The sequence below is a fragment of the Bufo bufo genome, chromosome 4 (genome assembly GCF_905171765.1).
Source record: "Bufo bufo chromosome 4, aBufBuf1.1, whole genome shotgun sequence".
Lineage (NCBI taxonomy): Eukaryota > Metazoa > Chordata > Amphibia > Anura > Bufonidae > Bufo > Bufo bufo.
In genome coordinates, this window is record NC_053392.1 from 147,510,308 (window position 1) to 147,526,758 (window position 16,451).

General features: G+C 47.3%; 1 protein-coding gene across 1 annotated transcript; it reads left to right on the plus strand.

The window, feature by feature from the left end:
• The first annotated feature begins 4,234 nt into the window (after nucleotides 1-4,234).
• Nucleotides 4,235-14,071, plus strand: COMMD2 (COMM domain containing 2). The gene is made up of 5 exons (XM_040428023.1): nucleotides 4,235-4,374; nucleotides 7,614-7,691; nucleotides 10,231-10,313; nucleotides 10,388-10,561; nucleotides 13,632-14,071. Exons 1-5 carry the CDS (start codon nucleotides 4,308-4,310, stop codon nucleotides 13,827-13,829), a joined length of 600 nt encoding a protein of 199 aa, XP_040283957.1. The 5' UTR covers nucleotides 4,235-4,307; the 3' UTR covers nucleotides 13,830-14,071.
• The last annotated feature ends 2,380 nt before the right edge of the window (nucleotides 14,072-16,451 follow it).

Here is a 16,451-nt window from a genome sequence, read left to right on the forward strand (position 1 = left end):
CATTCATTTTATGAGGGCATTTTTAGACATTTGGATCCCAGACTTCTTCTCACGCTTTAGGGCCCCTAGAAAGCCAGGGCAGTATAAATACCCCACATGTGACCCCATTTTGGAAAGAAGACACCCCAAGGTATTCAATGAGGGGAATGGCGAGTTCATAGAAATTTATTTTTTTTGGCACAAGTTAGCAGAAATTGATTTTTAATTTTTTTTTCTCACAAAGTCTCCCTTTCCGCTAACTTGGGACAAAAATTTAAATCTTTCATGGACTCAATATGCCCCTCACGGAATACCTTGGGGTGTCTTCTTTCCGAAATGGGGTCACATGTGGGGTATTTATACTACCCTGGCATTCTAGGGGCCCTAAAGCGTGAGAAGAAGTCTGGAATATAAATGTCTAAAAAATTTTACGCATTTGGATTCCGTGAGGGGTATGGTGAGTTCATGTGAGATTTTATTTTTTGACACAAGTTAGTGGAATATGAGACTTTGTAAGAAAAAATATATAATTTCCGCTAACTTGGGCCAAAAAAAATTCTGAATGGAGCCTTACAGGGGGGTGATCAATGACAGGAGGGTGATCAATGACAGGGGGGTGATCAGAGAGTCTATATGGGGTGATCACCACAGTCATTGATCACGCCCCTGTAAGGCTCCATTCAGACGTCCGTATGCGTTTTGCGGATCCGATCCATCTAGCAGTGGATCCGTAAAAATCATGCGGACGTCTGAATGGAGCTTTACAGGGGTGTGATCAATGTCAGGGGGGTAATTAATGACAGGGGGGTGATCAGGGAGTCTATATGGGGTGATCACCACAGTCATTGATCACGCCCCTGTAAGGCTCCATTCAGACGTCCGTATGCGTTTTGCGGATCCGATCCATCTATCAGTGGATCCGTAAAAATCATGCGGACGTCTAAATGGAGCTTTACAGTGGGGTGATCAATGACAGGGGGGTGATCAGGGAGTCTATATGGGGTGATCACCACAGTCATTGATCACGCCCCTGTAAGGCTCCATTCAGACGTCCGTATGCGTTTTGCGGATCCGATCCATCTATCAGTGGATCCGTAAAAATCATGCGGACGTCTAAATGGAGCTTTACAGGGGGGTGATCAATGACAGGGGGGTAATCAATGACAGGGGGGTGATCAGGGAGTCTATATGGGGTGATCACCACAGTCATTGATCACGCCCCTGTAAGGCTCCATTCAGTTGTCCGTATGCGTTTTGCGGATCCGATCCATCTATCAGTGGATCCGTAAAAATCATGCGGACGTCTAAATGGAGCTTTACAGGGGGGTGATCAATGACAGGGGGGTAATCAATGACAGGGGGGTGATCAGGGAGTCTATATGGGGTGATCACCACAGTCATTGATCACGCCCCTGTAAGGCTCCATTCAGACGTCCGTATGCGTTTTGCGGATCCGATCCATCTATCAGTGGATCCGTAAAAATCATGCGGACGTCTAAATGGAGCTTTACAGGGGGGTGATCAATGACAGGGGGGTAATCAATGACAGGGGGGTGATCAGGGAGTCTATATGGGGTGATCAGGGGTGATCAGGGGCTAATAAGGGGTTAATAAGTGACAGGGGGGGTGTAGTGTAGTGTGGTGCTTGGTGCTACATATTGCTGAGCTATCTGTGTCCTCTGGTGGTCGATCCAAACAAAGGGGACCACCAGAGGACCAGGTAGCAGGTATATTAGACGCTGTTATCAAAACAGCGTCTAATATACCTGTTAGGGGTTAAAAAAATCACATCTCCAGCCTGCCAGCGAACGATCGCCGCTGGCAGGCTGGAGATCCACTCTCTTACCTTCCGTTCCTGTGTGCGCGCGTTCACAGGAAATCTCGCGTCTCGCGAGAGGACGCGCCGGCGTGTCCAGTCGGAATCAATCAACCACCTCCAGGACGCGTCGCTGAGTATGGCGGTCCAGAGGTGGTTAAGCAGAGAAATGATTATACCTATCCTCTGACTTTCATCACCTGACGACGATGGACGCAGCCGAAAATACAATTTGCATGACTCTCTAAAACGGATAAAGTCATCCGTACCCCCTGCAAATCTATCAGGAAGAGCGACTTTAGGCTCCCCACAAATTTGACCTGCACCTGATGCCAGAGCATTCTGACACCGTGTGACCGAATTACGTAGCTCCGCAACCTCTAGGGATAGCCCCTGCATGCGGTCAACTAACGCATCAATTGACGCCATCACAAAACCGCTGAGCAATGACAGTCAAAGTATTGGCGGGTTATAATGTCACGGCGGACGGGATCTCAGATACACAGATAAACCAACAAACAAGTTTCTAGGCGAGAAGCTGGGGAAAGGTCACCTCCTAGCAAATCCCTGACTTCTCTCCCTACACTACTAAGCCCACATTCAGACCTTGAAGGTAGGAATAATGTGTCCTCGTGCCTGGGCTGAAAATACCCTGGAATCCCTGAGATGGTGAAAGGGGAATAGGGGCAGCCTGCCCCCTCAGAACCTGGAGGGGACAGACGACACACTAACAACCTAGACAGCAAACAAAAACAGAAACCAAACTTATCTTATCTGAGCTGGAACAGACAATCCTTCCTTCCTTGCTTCCAAGGCCAGACTGATTTCTATAACCCGCACAGAACACTGGGAATGAGTGAGATTTAAACCAATAACCCCACCCAGTGAACCTGGAGGGAGGCGGATCTAGCACGACTCCAAAACAAAACAAAAAACTAAACACGTGCTGCTATTCTGGCCGACCTCCGCACATAGTCAGAGCAGGGCATGACAACAAGTCCTTTGTGAACAAAGGAAGCCTGGCTGATGAGAGGGCCCATAATCCTGGGGCAAGAGGCTGGTAACCAGGCCCCTCCAAAACTCTGTGGCGAAGTTGGTTTTGCCACAGCACAGTATGGGAATAATGCACACAGTGATGGCACAGTATGGGAATAATGCACACAGTGATGGCACAGTATGGGAATAATGCACACAGTGATGGCACAGTATGGGAATAATACACACAGTGATGGCACAGTATGGGAATAATACACACAGTGATGGTACAGTATGGGAATAATGCACACAGACACAGTTGTGTAACAGTAAAGGAATAATGCACACAGTAGTTGCACAGTATGGGAACAATGCACACAGTGATGTCACAGTAAAGGAATAATGCACACAGTAATGGTACAGATCTCAGGACACAGTGAAAATAAACAATGCATCAAAATACAAGCATAATGCACACAAAGATAATGCACACAGGGGTTATGTGAGGGGAAGGATCATATTTTCCTATAGGATCTCTATTTCTCCGTAAAGCAGTACAGCTCAGAGTATAAGGCCTCTTTCACACTTGCGTTGTCCGGATCCGGCGTGTACTCCACTTGCCGGAATTACACGCCGGATCCGGAAAAACGCAAGTGTACTGAAAGCATTTGAAGACGGAACCGTCTTCCAAATGCGTTCAGTGTTACTATGGCACCCAGGACGCTATTAAAGTCCTGGTTGCCATAGTAGGAGCGGGGAGCGGGGGAGCGGTATACTTACAGTCCGTGCGGCTCCCGGGGCGCTCTAGAGTGACGTCAGAGCGCCCCATGCGCATGAATGACGTGATCCATGTGATCACGTGATCCATGCGCTTGGGGCGCCCTGACGTCACTCTGGAGCGCCCGGGGAGCCGCACGGACGGTAAGTATACTGCTCCCCCGCTCCCTGCTACACTTTACCATGGCTGCCAGGACTTTAGCGTCCCGGCAGCCATGGTAACCACTCTGAAAAAGCTAAATGTCGGCTCCGGCAATGCGCCGAAACGACGTTTAGCTTAAGGCCGGATCTGGATCAATGCCTTTCAATGGGCATTAATTCCGGATCCGGCCTTGCGGCAAGTGTTCCGGATTTTTGGCCGGAGCAAAAAGCGCAGCATGCTGCGGTATTTTCTCCGGCCAAAAAACGTTCCGTTCCGGAACTGAAGACATCCTGATGCATCCTGAACGGATTACTCTCCATTCAGAATGCATTAGGATAATCCTGATCAGGATTCTTCCGGCATAGAGCCCCGACGACGGAACTCTATGCCGGAAGACAAGAACGCAAGTGTGAAAGAGCCCTAACACAAGCTCCTGAGGGAACGGTCCCGTGCATTATGAAAAGCGACCACTAGATGGCGATAATACATTAGTGTAACCGGAATCAGTAAGAAGTGTACGGTTTCCTGCCGGAGGGTTTGGCTGGGTGCACCCTCTAAAGCTGTCATGTGATGACAAGGGCTGGGCGTGTGGCGCTCGGACAGTGAGGAGCCCGCATCATGCTGCTGGTGTTGAGTGACGAGCACCGCGCACATCTGCAGATCCTCACCCAGGTGGAGAGCGCCGGTGAGTCACATGACTTGGGAGAGTCCACTCCACTGTCCGGGGGGGGTGCTGCCTGTCATCTGCCTGTGCGGTGTTTATGTATAAAGGGTTTTGTGTATTAACCAGGGGGCCGCTTACTTCTAAAACGCAGTGGGAAATATGTGTTCTAGTTGCTATGGCAACAAGACGGCTTTCATAGGTGGAGACCCAGGTGCAGTTATTTCCTGAGTGTCTGTAGGGCATGAAATGTCCGTGACAAGTGCATGAACAGCAATTCCCTGTAGAGGAGTCGGATGTGTACTGCAGTCTCAAGGGCTTGTCCGAGCTCAGAAACAATGCGATTAAATAAGTAGAGGATTAATCCTCTACCCGTCTAAATATTGTACATGAGGTCGCTGCAGAATGTTCCTTCTCTACAGGAGAGCTCAGTGCCCAGTGTCATGGCTGCACCTCCTGCTGCGGCAGCTAGGGGGAGCAGTGAAGCCTCAGACTGAGATCACAGCTTCAGCCAGGGGTTCCCAGAACTTAGATATTGAAGATCAATACCAGATTGGGGGGAAGGGGCGACACACAACACCCCCAGCTGTTTCATGCTGCCTAGTGGCTGGCATCAGAAGCACAGGGTTCTGTATAGGGGGCAGTGGCCGAGCGTGATGCTGCTCTTTAACTCCCATTCAAGTGAAGGATGGCTGAGCTGCAGTACGCCGGCGTTAGAGACCACAGAGCGGAGGGAGCCGTCTGTCTGCTGCTGCCCAAAATGGTTGATCAGTGGGCTGTCAGACTCCCATTCATCTGATATTGATTATGGAATGGAAAACCCCTTTAAATAGTGTTAATTGATGGTGTTCAGTAACTGCTCTTTAGGCAGTTTCCTAAGATATACATCTTTAAAGGGGTTATCCGAGCCTGGAAATGCACAGCGGTTTTCAGAAGTCTCCTAGAAGTGGATGGAGGACACAGCCACCTCTCCACTCTCCGATGTGGGACTGCTGGACATTGAGCCAGTGCTTTCCTATTTTCGTAACTCTCATAGAGGTAAATGGAGGGGGGGCACATTTGTGTGGTTCACTCTTGTTAACTTTGTGGGCCCCATTCTAGAGATAGGTGGGACCCGCACACATATGACATTGGTAATGATATGCCCAGATGAGGCAACTCCCTTTAACAGAAAATTTCCAATCATCTTGTTGCTACAGCAATATGTCTCCATGGTAACGTACAGCAATCTCCCCTCTTCCTGTCGGCACACTGTAGGGGACAAGGGGAAGAAAGTATGAGACTGCAGGATCGCACCGTACAGAATCTGTAGTCCGCAGAGGAGCTGCACACACAAAACGGCAGGAAACCTGATTGTAAAGTGGTCACGTTTGTCTTGTTAGGTTTATTGGGCAATGTAAAATGGTTGGTTGTGAAGGTGGATATAGGCTTTTTAACCCGTTCCTGACCAGCTGGGCGAAGCTGGCCCCCCTTCAATCGGCACGAACAAAAGCTCCAGTGTGTTTCTTTAGTGCTACCTTTGTGCTGTTTTGTGCCGCAAAAATTACCATTTCTGCTGCTTTTATTTTAAAAATAATAGCAATTGTTTGTTTCAAGATGATGACATCACCAGCCCCCCCGCAACAGCCAAAAGACATGAAACTTGCTGGCCCCCCTTTGGTGGGTGACCTTTGACCTTTTAATAAATGGTTAATAACTTGACAACGAAAGGAGATAGAATGGAGATTTAAACGGCACAAACGTAGCACTAACCATCCAGCAAGTTTCATGTCTTTTGGCTGTTGCGGGGGGGCTGGTGATGTCATCATCTTGAAACAAACAATTGCTATTATCTTTAAAATAAAAAATGACCGCCTAACGTAAACTTATGTCGGCAGTCGAGTATTTGAGCTTGCGAGCGGGGCGGCATAGCTGCCAGATGCCTGCTGTCTTAAACAGCAGGCACCCGGGGCTCATACAATCGGTGATGACCTTGATTGCACACATTTAACCCTTCAGATGCTGTGGTCAAATGCGACCACGGCATATGTGAGGTTAAAAACCATGACCATCGGATGGTGTGTACAGCAACCTTGGTCCTCCTGAATGATCCGAGGCTGCCGCACATAGGTTCCTATGGAAAAAGTGAAATTCCATAAGAATTCTCACTAATCAAGATACAGCAACTTTATAGGAGTTCTCCGGAATAAGATATTGATTACCTACCCTTAGGATAGGTCAGGCATGGCCAACCTGCGCCTCTCCAGCTGTTGCGAAACTACAACTCCCAGCATGCCCGGACAGCCTACAGCAGGGCATGGTGGGAGCTGTAGTTTTACAACAGCTGGAGAGCCGCAGGTTGTCCAGCCTTGGGACAGGTCATTGATATTGGACTGGTGAGGGACTGACTTCCAGCACCTCTGCTGATCAATTGTTGGAAAGGACCACTCAGCCAAGTAGCGGCTGTGCTTGATCCTCAGTCCCATTTACCTGATTTGGACCGAGCTGTATAAAAGCCAATGGACGTGATGTCAAAGAATGAGGCCATAGCTCTGGAATGCTGCAGCCCCTCATACAGCCGATCTGCAGGATGCTGAGAGTCAGACCCCCACCGATCAAATACTGATGAGCTATCCTGAGCCGACAGTGTTTTAGTCCCAGAAAACCCCGCCATGGGCCTCTCCCCTCTAGTGGTCTCCTGGTTGGAACTGTCACTCAGAGGGGAGGGGCTGTGAAGCAGTTCACAGTGAAGCCCCGCCTCCGGGAGCAGAACCTAGCAGAATAAAAGTTCATGTTCACACATTCCTCTCCCCAGCCCTTACATGGTGCTGTCAGCAGTTCAGCATGGTCACAACTGCTGGCAGACTCCCTTTATATGCCTGCATATGAATAGCAGGTAGATAAAGGATTACCCCAGCCTTGTTGTTGAGCGGTGTGGCTGCATCTTCTGTACTGCTGGATGTCACTGGAAATTAATATTCTCAAGTGACGTTAGAACAAGTTTTCAGTGGTTTTTATCAGGGCTGTGGAGTCGGTAGATAAATGGTCCGACTCCTCAGTTTTTGGTAACTCCGACTCCTCTGTATTTAATATGCAAATGTTTTTATACTATAAAATACATTTGCATATTAAATACAGAGGAGTCGGAGTTACCAAAAACTGAGGAGTCGGACCATTTATCTACCCACTCCACAGCCCTGGTTTTTATGCTGTTGATGTAGCACTGATCTGTAGATGTGACCCGCACGCAGAGAGGTTGACTCTTCTCCTTTTCATCTTTGCAGTTGTTGGAGAGTTTGGGCGAATTGCCGTAGAATTTCTCCGAAAAGGTTCAAATTCAAAAGTCTATGAAGGAGCTGCAAGTAAGTGATGGACACGTGAATATTGGAATTAGGTGGCATATTGTCTGTTTTCTATGTATCTTAGAGGACAAGATGACATCTTGGCTCTGCAGTGGACATGTGCCTCTGACGACGTGTACTGGGCAGGAAACTAGCCAGTATTCTTTCTGCGAGGACTAAGAAGACTGCACTGATTGTCTCCGAGCACTCCATGTCTATAGACCATCATGGCAGCCTATTTTCCGCATGCTGATGCGCTGTAATGAGCTGGTACTGAACTGGAACCCCCGAGAGACTTACTGGTATAACCAGGGGAAAATACAAGTGTCCGCTCCTTTTCTTGCTGCATCCTGGCGCCCTTTGATGTGTAAAACAAGCTGGCACCTTGTCGTCTGGAGTAAGATACACTGGGCTGTGAGCAGTGGGCACCACCTTCACCGTTATGATGCCATATGGTGTTTAACGAGAGGTTGTACTGATAGATTTAAAGGGGTGGTTAACCCCTGTGGACTTTTTTTTGTAGAATTTTCCCCCAGCACAGCCTGACCTGTGGTGGGAATCATACCTCCCTGATCCCAGGTGCTGTATTCCGTCTCCATCAATCCTATGGGTTCTGCAGCTCTAGGGTCTCCCCCATCAGCATCCAGTTTGATACATGGCTGCTGCAGCCAATGACTGGATGAAGTGATAACGTGTCACCCATGCGTCAGGTCACATGATACATGGGTGACACATCAGAGCTGCAGACAGTTAATAGAGACCCGAGACCTGCAGCACCCGAGGGGGAGAAATGGACCCAGAACCCACTGACAGGGTCCAGGTAAACATGATTCCCGCTGCGGATCTGATCAAAATGGGGGGAGGGATCTGCAGAAAAGATCCCCAGGAGTGAACAACCCCTTTACATGGAATCTGTCAGCTCCAAACCCTCCCCCCGTAATTATAGCAAGCAGCGTATAATGTAAGTGGCGCCGTGTCCGATTATGTGATTTTTGGCTTCATGCTCCCACTAACAGCAGTAAAATGCATTTTGAGTCCTCTCCATTATGTGCGTGAGGACAGGAGTGCTTTCAATGCATTTTACTGCTGGTTTGTCAGAGCACCGCATCGGAAGGCGAGAGGACTCTGCCTCACTTACACTATTCACGTCTTACTCTAATTTTGGGGTGGGGGGAGTTGTAGCTGACAGATTCCCTTTAAGGGGTTGTCTCATGAAGACACCTGTCGATAAGTCCTATGAGCATCAGTCTCCCATTCGAGCCTCACCTATGAGCAAAAATTAAGGAAAGAAAAGCTCTCTTTCTGGCAGACTCGAGCTGTCCTTGTGTTACAGCCATGGAAGGCCTCATGCACACAGCCGTTGTTGGCCAAACGGCGGGTCCGCAGTGTATGCGCAGTGGTCGTTTGTGCACCACATCACAGATGCGGACCCGTTCACTTCCATTGGTCCACAATCCCGAAGGTGCCGTGTGGAACGGAAGCACTACAGAGGGCTTCTGTGGGTTTTCTGTCTGTACCTGCACTTCTTTTTTGTGGTGTGGACTGTCTGATGCGGATCGCGGACCCCATCCAAGTATATGGGTCCGCGTCTGCATACGTCGGGCCCATGGTTGGTGCTCACTCATTGCCGACCACAATTTGCAGCACGGGCACATGCGAACTACTGACGTGTGCGTGAGGTATAAGAGCGCCTTCACACGCTGCAGATTTTGTTGCAGAAATTTCTGCGGCAGAAAATCTGTTCCATTCAACTGAACGGAGTTTGCAGGAATCCGCCGTGAGTGTGTGCACCCTAATACTACATTTCTCCTGCAATGGCTGCTGTGGGGGGTGCTGGGAGCCAGACCCTGGATGATTTGCTGTTCCACTGGTAGCTGCATCTGGTGAAGCAACCCCTATCTGTAATGCCTCACCATTTACACCAGATGTCTTTGTAATGGAGGTAAATTTTGTATTCCGTCCTGCATAACGGAAACCAGACGGATCCATTATGCTTGGCCATAGACTTCTATTGTGACGGATCAAAACGGAATGCCTTTAAAGGTTTCCGTTTTGCATTCAGTCTACGAATTCCATTATATTCTGTTTTAACGGAACCTATAATGGAATTCCTAACCCACCTGAATCCCTAGTTAGGACCCTTTAAAACTGTCCGAGGATCAGGCCAATTATTAAGCGAACGTTCATACAAATTCTTATTCCAGATAATTGGCCCATGTAAACATGCCACCGATCACCCAATGAACAAGCAAAACACTCGTTTATCTGGTAATCACGTCTTTTTTGCGGCAATTAAAATTGTTTGCTGGCATCACACCCCCTGTATTAATATGTAAAGTGAATAGTGGATGAATGATCGTAATGACAGTCAGTCACCCCTATTCATTTTGCCTCAGGCCATGTTCTACAATGAGCTCTGGTCAACTTAAATATCATTGATCAGTGCTCGTTATTGGCCTGGCATCAAGCATGTAAGAGCCATAGTAGGGGTGGGTGTATCTGTGTAAACCTCTTTCAGAAGTGGAGCTTTACTGTGATTTCTCTTGGTTCTTCTGTACAGGAAAGCTGGAGGTCAGCAGTACAACTATCCAGGAAGCTGTAAAAGGTCTCACTTATCTACTCACGGAGAGCTCCAAGCTTCTGGTGAGTGTCCATCAGTCTATTACATCTGTGCTTTTGTGCCGTCTTCACAATGGAAATGTTCTTCTTGACCACAGATCTCTGAGATTGATTTCCAAGACTCTGTGCTTGTTTTGGGATTTCCTGAAGACCTGAATAAAGTCCTTCTGCAGTTGTATCTGGACAATAGGAAAGAAATTCGTCGGATTCTCAGTGAGCTTGAACCAAACCTTCCTCATTACGATAACCTCGAGTGGCGGCTTGATGTCCAGGTACATTCAATTTATTCTTTCAACCTCATAATGTAAGATTGGTCAGTAAATTATATATTTGTCAAGTCTGGATAAATCTCAGCCAGGTATGAGCTAGCAACACACCCTTCTAGTATGAATTGTGTCCTCCTTGCTCCTTCAGCAGGCACACAGACAACTTTCATGTTAGAACTTACCTCTTTTACTGGTGACTTCTGTAGGGCAACCTCCCGCTATCACAGCTGAAATTGACAGCAGTCCTCCCACCAGAAAATACGGTCAGTGACCATATCGAGCTCCATGTGCTTTGGCATCAGGTTCATGCACTTGGCCATGAGGAATGCATGAAGTGAAGGGAGCACTAAGGCTAGTTTCACATATGTGATAAGAGATGCGGCAGAGAATATTTGCCGGGTAGTGGCCGGATCTGTGTTAGACCCCATTATAGTACCATCCGACAATGCCGGATCCAGAGGGTTCCGGCAGGCTCTTCTCCTTAGGCACGTAGGCTGATGTTCTAGTATTGCAGGAGTATAGCATGATTGTTTGCTGAAAGAGTCTTCACAAATGTTTTGTGGTCATAATGTTCCACAGACATTGCAGTGCCAGGTCCGTCTAATTATTATGCCAAACGGCACAGGAAAATTGTAGTTGCATAATAGCTCTGCCGCGCCTCACACTGTTCTTGCACGATACAATGTTGGCCATTACCCAGTAGAGAAGCGCTCCGCTCATCAATATGGAGAACTCTGGCGCATGAATATACTGTATTTTTCTGGTATGACGCACATTTATTTTTATTTTTTTGCCATTTAGCATGACGGCTCACCACAGTTGCAATGCCTTTTACTAAGGCAGCATATTTTAAGGCCTGTGGGGGATACAGTCAGCACAACCCTGTATGCAGGTGCACATTGCTATGGCGAAATACACATACAAATGCAAAAACACAAATGCAATGGCACTCTGCAACCAGCACTCTGCCCTGCCTCTATGCTGGATGTTGAATGAGGCATTGGTGTACATTTTGGCCAAAGCGTAATAAGCCACTCGCCACGTCAAGGTCGCCTCTATGAGTGGTCCCTAACACTAGTACCTACCTGTTATGGGCCATGACAGCCACACAAAATCCAGGAAGCGCAGGTACAGCATGCACTCCAGGCACACTCTGCTTTTAACCCCGTCCGGTGCCATTACAGCTTTCATCGGATCCAGGGATGCAAGTACCAACATGCATGCTGAGCCCACCATATACTTCTCCAAATGGCTACTGGTAGGCGCTGTAGCAGTAGACTCAGTTTTATACTGACTTTAAAACCAACCATATTTTAAGGCCTGTTTGACCTTAAAGGGGTTGTGACAAACATGAAGGATAGGACCAGATTTAAATGGAGCAGGCACTTGTGCATGTCCACTGCTGCTCCATTCATCTCTATGGGACTGCTGGAGACGGGCCAGTGTTTTTCTCTGCTATCTCGAGCAGTCCTGTAGAGTTGAATGGAGCGACAGCAGACAAACATGGGTGGAAGTGGTCAGACCCTGCCGATCAGACACTTATCCCCTCTCCTGTCCTATCCTGTGGATGTGTTTCTTGTGGGACAACCTCTTTAAAGGATCTATGGGCATATTTGATTTGTATTCGAGTCAGAGTAAACCATATTGGTCCATCACCAGCATTCAGTGTCAGTATAGGGAATACCTGGAACATTGATACATTATTGTATATGAGGGAAATGCTCATAATTATGTAAATCCGAAGTCTATTCACATAAAACTTCATTCTATTAGAATGTATTGGCTCCGATGAGCAATAAAATTTCCTAATATATCGGGAAGCACGGTGGTTCAGTGGTCAGCGCACTTCATGTGCATGGAATCTCAGCCCATGACTATGGTCGGGTCTATAGGACTGGATTCAGCCATGCTATATTCCTGTGCTATGCCGCATCATGCTACAAGATGTCTACATTAAAAAAAAAAAGCAGCTTTGTACTTAAAGGGGTATTCAGGACAGAGAAAGTTATCCCCTATCCACAGGGATTCTCACTGTTTACGAGAACGTTAGGACCCCACCGATCTATAGTTCTCCTCTATGCTGGATAACTGTCTCTAACCGGAATACCCCTTTAAAAAATGGAATCATTGGCCCACATTTTACTAATGTGAGTGCACTTGTCTCTAATGTGGTGCAAATTGGCATATCTAGGTTTAGTGAAATGATTTACACCTAGCCCTACAAGGGAGCGTCTCTTTGTGGGAAAGTGGCATGGCTTAACGTGTGGTCCAGTTCTGCCTAAGACTAAGCCAACCAATAGTTCGACAACTGTCGAGGTATTCAGCAACTTTATCCTCCAGCCTTCGCCACCGTGGTAAACGTGGTGCCGGGCGACAGCCTGTATATATCGTCTACAGGATTGCTAAATCTGCCACATGAAGTAAAATGACATAGAAAAGCTCACCAGACAAAATAAAAGTTTAAAGGGGTTGTCCGAGCCTTTAATATTGATGACCTATCTTCCCATCTCTCTTCTTATTCTTCGCTGCTGTCTGTGGCAAAGACCGTAGACCGCGGCAGACAGGAAAAGAGAAGGGAGACACTGGGCGCACTGCACGCACCATCTCCTCATACAGCTGATCAGCGGGGGTGCTGGTTGTCGGACCCCCACCAATCTGATATTGATAACCTATCCTGAGGATATGGATTCCTTTAATCTTAAAAATAATCAATCATCATGATAACAGATGGGAAGCCATCACTTCTGGTCTTTTGGGCAGCGGAGCCTTGGAGCTGCAGTTGCCCAGAACTCAGTTTGTTTGTTTGACAGCCCCATTTTAAAAACTGACTTCAGTGCATTGCCAGAAATGCATTGTTTCTCCATTTTCATAGCAGTCCTGTGCAAAGCCAGACATTGTAAAAACAATGCATTTCACCAACTGATCCCTACCACATCTGCCTCTGCTAGTACTTGTAGCACACGTTGACTGCTGAAGAAGGCCACTAGGGGGCAGTATTGCGCTCCTGGATTTATTAAATCATCCCTCTGTGCAGTTTGAGTGAGGTCTAACACATGTCATATCTGCTCACATGTAGCTGGCCAGCCGTAGCCTGAGACACCAGATAAAGCCCACCATCACCATGAAACTTCATCTGCAGGAGAACCAAGAACTGAAGACCAGCGTATTACAGACCGATCCTGCCACGTTACTTCACATGATCCAGGAGCTGGAACAAGCGCTTGCTGAGATGAAAACAAACCACTGTCGTCGAATTGTGCGCAATATTAAGTAAACAAATGGGAAATTGTAGCGATGTACTGTATAACATCATGTAATGCTTGGGCCAACATTATTCGACCAAAAGCGTAGTCACAACTCTCATCGAATTGATGCCTTGCTGGGGTTGTACTTCCAGTACTACAGGTAAGGAGTCCCATGAAAGGGAGTAGTAGGAACTTTCAGGACCTTGCTGCAAGATTGTAAATAGATTTATTACAGTTTAGCTTTATTAATAAAATGATGCCCTTTATGATATTGAAGTGTGTAGGTCTTTTTTTTTGGGAGAGATGGCCCTCTGCACATTGGGAGATAGGGCGCCCATTCAAATGCATTTGGGCCCTTGCTGTGTATCCGTATGCCTTTTAATTCATGTGTGGAATGTTAGGGAGCCATGTGGCTGCCATGCAGGCTCCTTTATGTGAATGACATGGTCCATTACTTCTTACTACATCCCACAGAGAGAGTGCAAAAGAAAATGCTCACCAAATGGGTCTGTTTCCAACTTAAAAAAAAGGAAAAAATGATGAATGAGCCCTGTTAGGTTCACTGTAGATTGGACTCTCCATGAGAACATGAGCAATATACCACCAAACGTATGTATGCTTTAAATGGGTTGTGTAAGAATGGGGGGTGGGGATGGTTTGGGCAAACCCTCCCACTTACCTACTTCCTGATGCTAGCTCCCGCTCCTTCTCCTCCGGGCCTGCAGGGCTCCCTCCATGTCAACATCGGATTTGACAGGGGCGCAGCTATAGGGGGTGCAGAGGTAGCAGTCGCTACCGGGCCCAGGAGCCTGAGGGGGCCCAAAGACCCTTGTGCCGCATAAAAAGGCACCAGTATTATAGAAAGTCCATGCTGGTCAAGTTACACCTCTGGCTCAAAGGAAGGGGGTTAAATCAAGAATTTGGCATGGGGGCAGGGGTGACCTTTCAATTTTAACCTCGGGCAGCACGAAGGCTATGCACTTCCTGGCCTTGGCCACAAAGCACTGAGGGAAGGGGGGGCCCCAAGCTGAACTCCTGCACCAGGGCCCATGAGCCATTAGCTACGCCCCTGCGATTTGACATGCATCATGTCACAATTTGTCATGAGGTAAGGTGATCTGGTCATTGCCGCAGCTATGTCAAACCAGATGTTGACATCGAGGGAGCCCAGGAGAGCATTGCAGGCCTGGAAAGAAGGAGCGGGCAAGCAGGTAAGTAATCTTTCCTTTACAGGTCTGGCCAAGTGGGGAATTTAAAAAAAAAAAAAAAAAAAAAAACATTCTTGAACAACTCCTTTAACACAGAGTCACATTTTTTTTCATTATCCATGATGACAGTCCATTCCAGGACAGGAAACCTGAGAAGATAAAAAGGTTTATACCATACTCCATGCCACCCTTCAGTTCAGTTTTCCTGTCCTCCAGATAGGATGTCCTGAGCGAGCTCTTGCGACTTACACCCAAGTTATTCTACCACTCAATAATATCAGTCTAAGGCCCCTTTTCACACGAACGACATGGAATGTGTCTGGATGTGTTCAGGGTACGTTCAGTGAAACTCGCACCGTTTTGCAAGCAAGTTCAGTCAGTTTGTCTGCGATTGCGTTTAGTTATTCCGTTTTTTTTCTGTGCAGGTGCAATCCATTTTCATGCGTTTTTGACGCGCGTGGAAAAAAAAAACCCTGAAGGTTTAGAACATCTAACAACCATCAGTGAAAAATGCATTGCACCCAGACTGCATCAGGATTACATCTGAATGCAATGCGTTTTTCACTAAAGCCCCATTTACTTCTAAAGGGCCAGGGCTGAAAAACACAGAATATAGAACATCCTGCGATTCTTACGCAATGCAGAGCTGATGTGTGAAAAAAAACACTACTCATGTACACAGACCCATTGAAATGAATGGGTCAGGATTCAGTGCGGGTGCTATGCGTTCCCTTCATGCATCACACACATGTGGGAAACTCGCTCGTGTGGAAGGGGCCTTAGCCCTAGTTCACACATCAGTGATATGGTCATCGTTTGACTTCTCCCCTGGCATCACAACATAGACAGAGTCCACTTCCACATTTCTGCTCCTGCACTAGAAATCCTGGGAGTTGGAGCTCTACACCTTCCAATAGTATAATAACTCAAGTGCTTCCCTTTTCTGCGCCAGCTCTTGATGGATAACCTCAGGACTAGGGATGAGCGAATCGACTTCGGATGTTTCATCCAAAGTCGATTTGCATAAAATGTTGTTTCAATACTGTACAGAGCGAGCCTTCAAGCCCGGTACTAGTCTTGAGGAGCCGGGAAGTATACATTACATATGGTGAGATCCACCCTAATTACTCTGGGTTGTTTGCTTATTGTTGTTTTAGGTAGCAAAAACACCTAAGAAAGCTTCTAGCAAGACTGATCATAAAGAATGTAGGGGGAGCAGGGTACCTTTGCCAGATTCTTACCCTAGGCCTCTGTCAGGTGTGTAAATAAATTGGTGTTAGAAGAATCACAGTCTTTATCCAAAAATATTAAGGCTTTGGTGAGATCTGAAGTCAGATCCTCACTTAAATCCCTGAAGCGGAATCTACCTCTGTCCCCAGAAAGGGTCAGCTACAGTAAAGATACAGATTCTGAAATCTCTGACAGGGAAGATTATGATGTTTC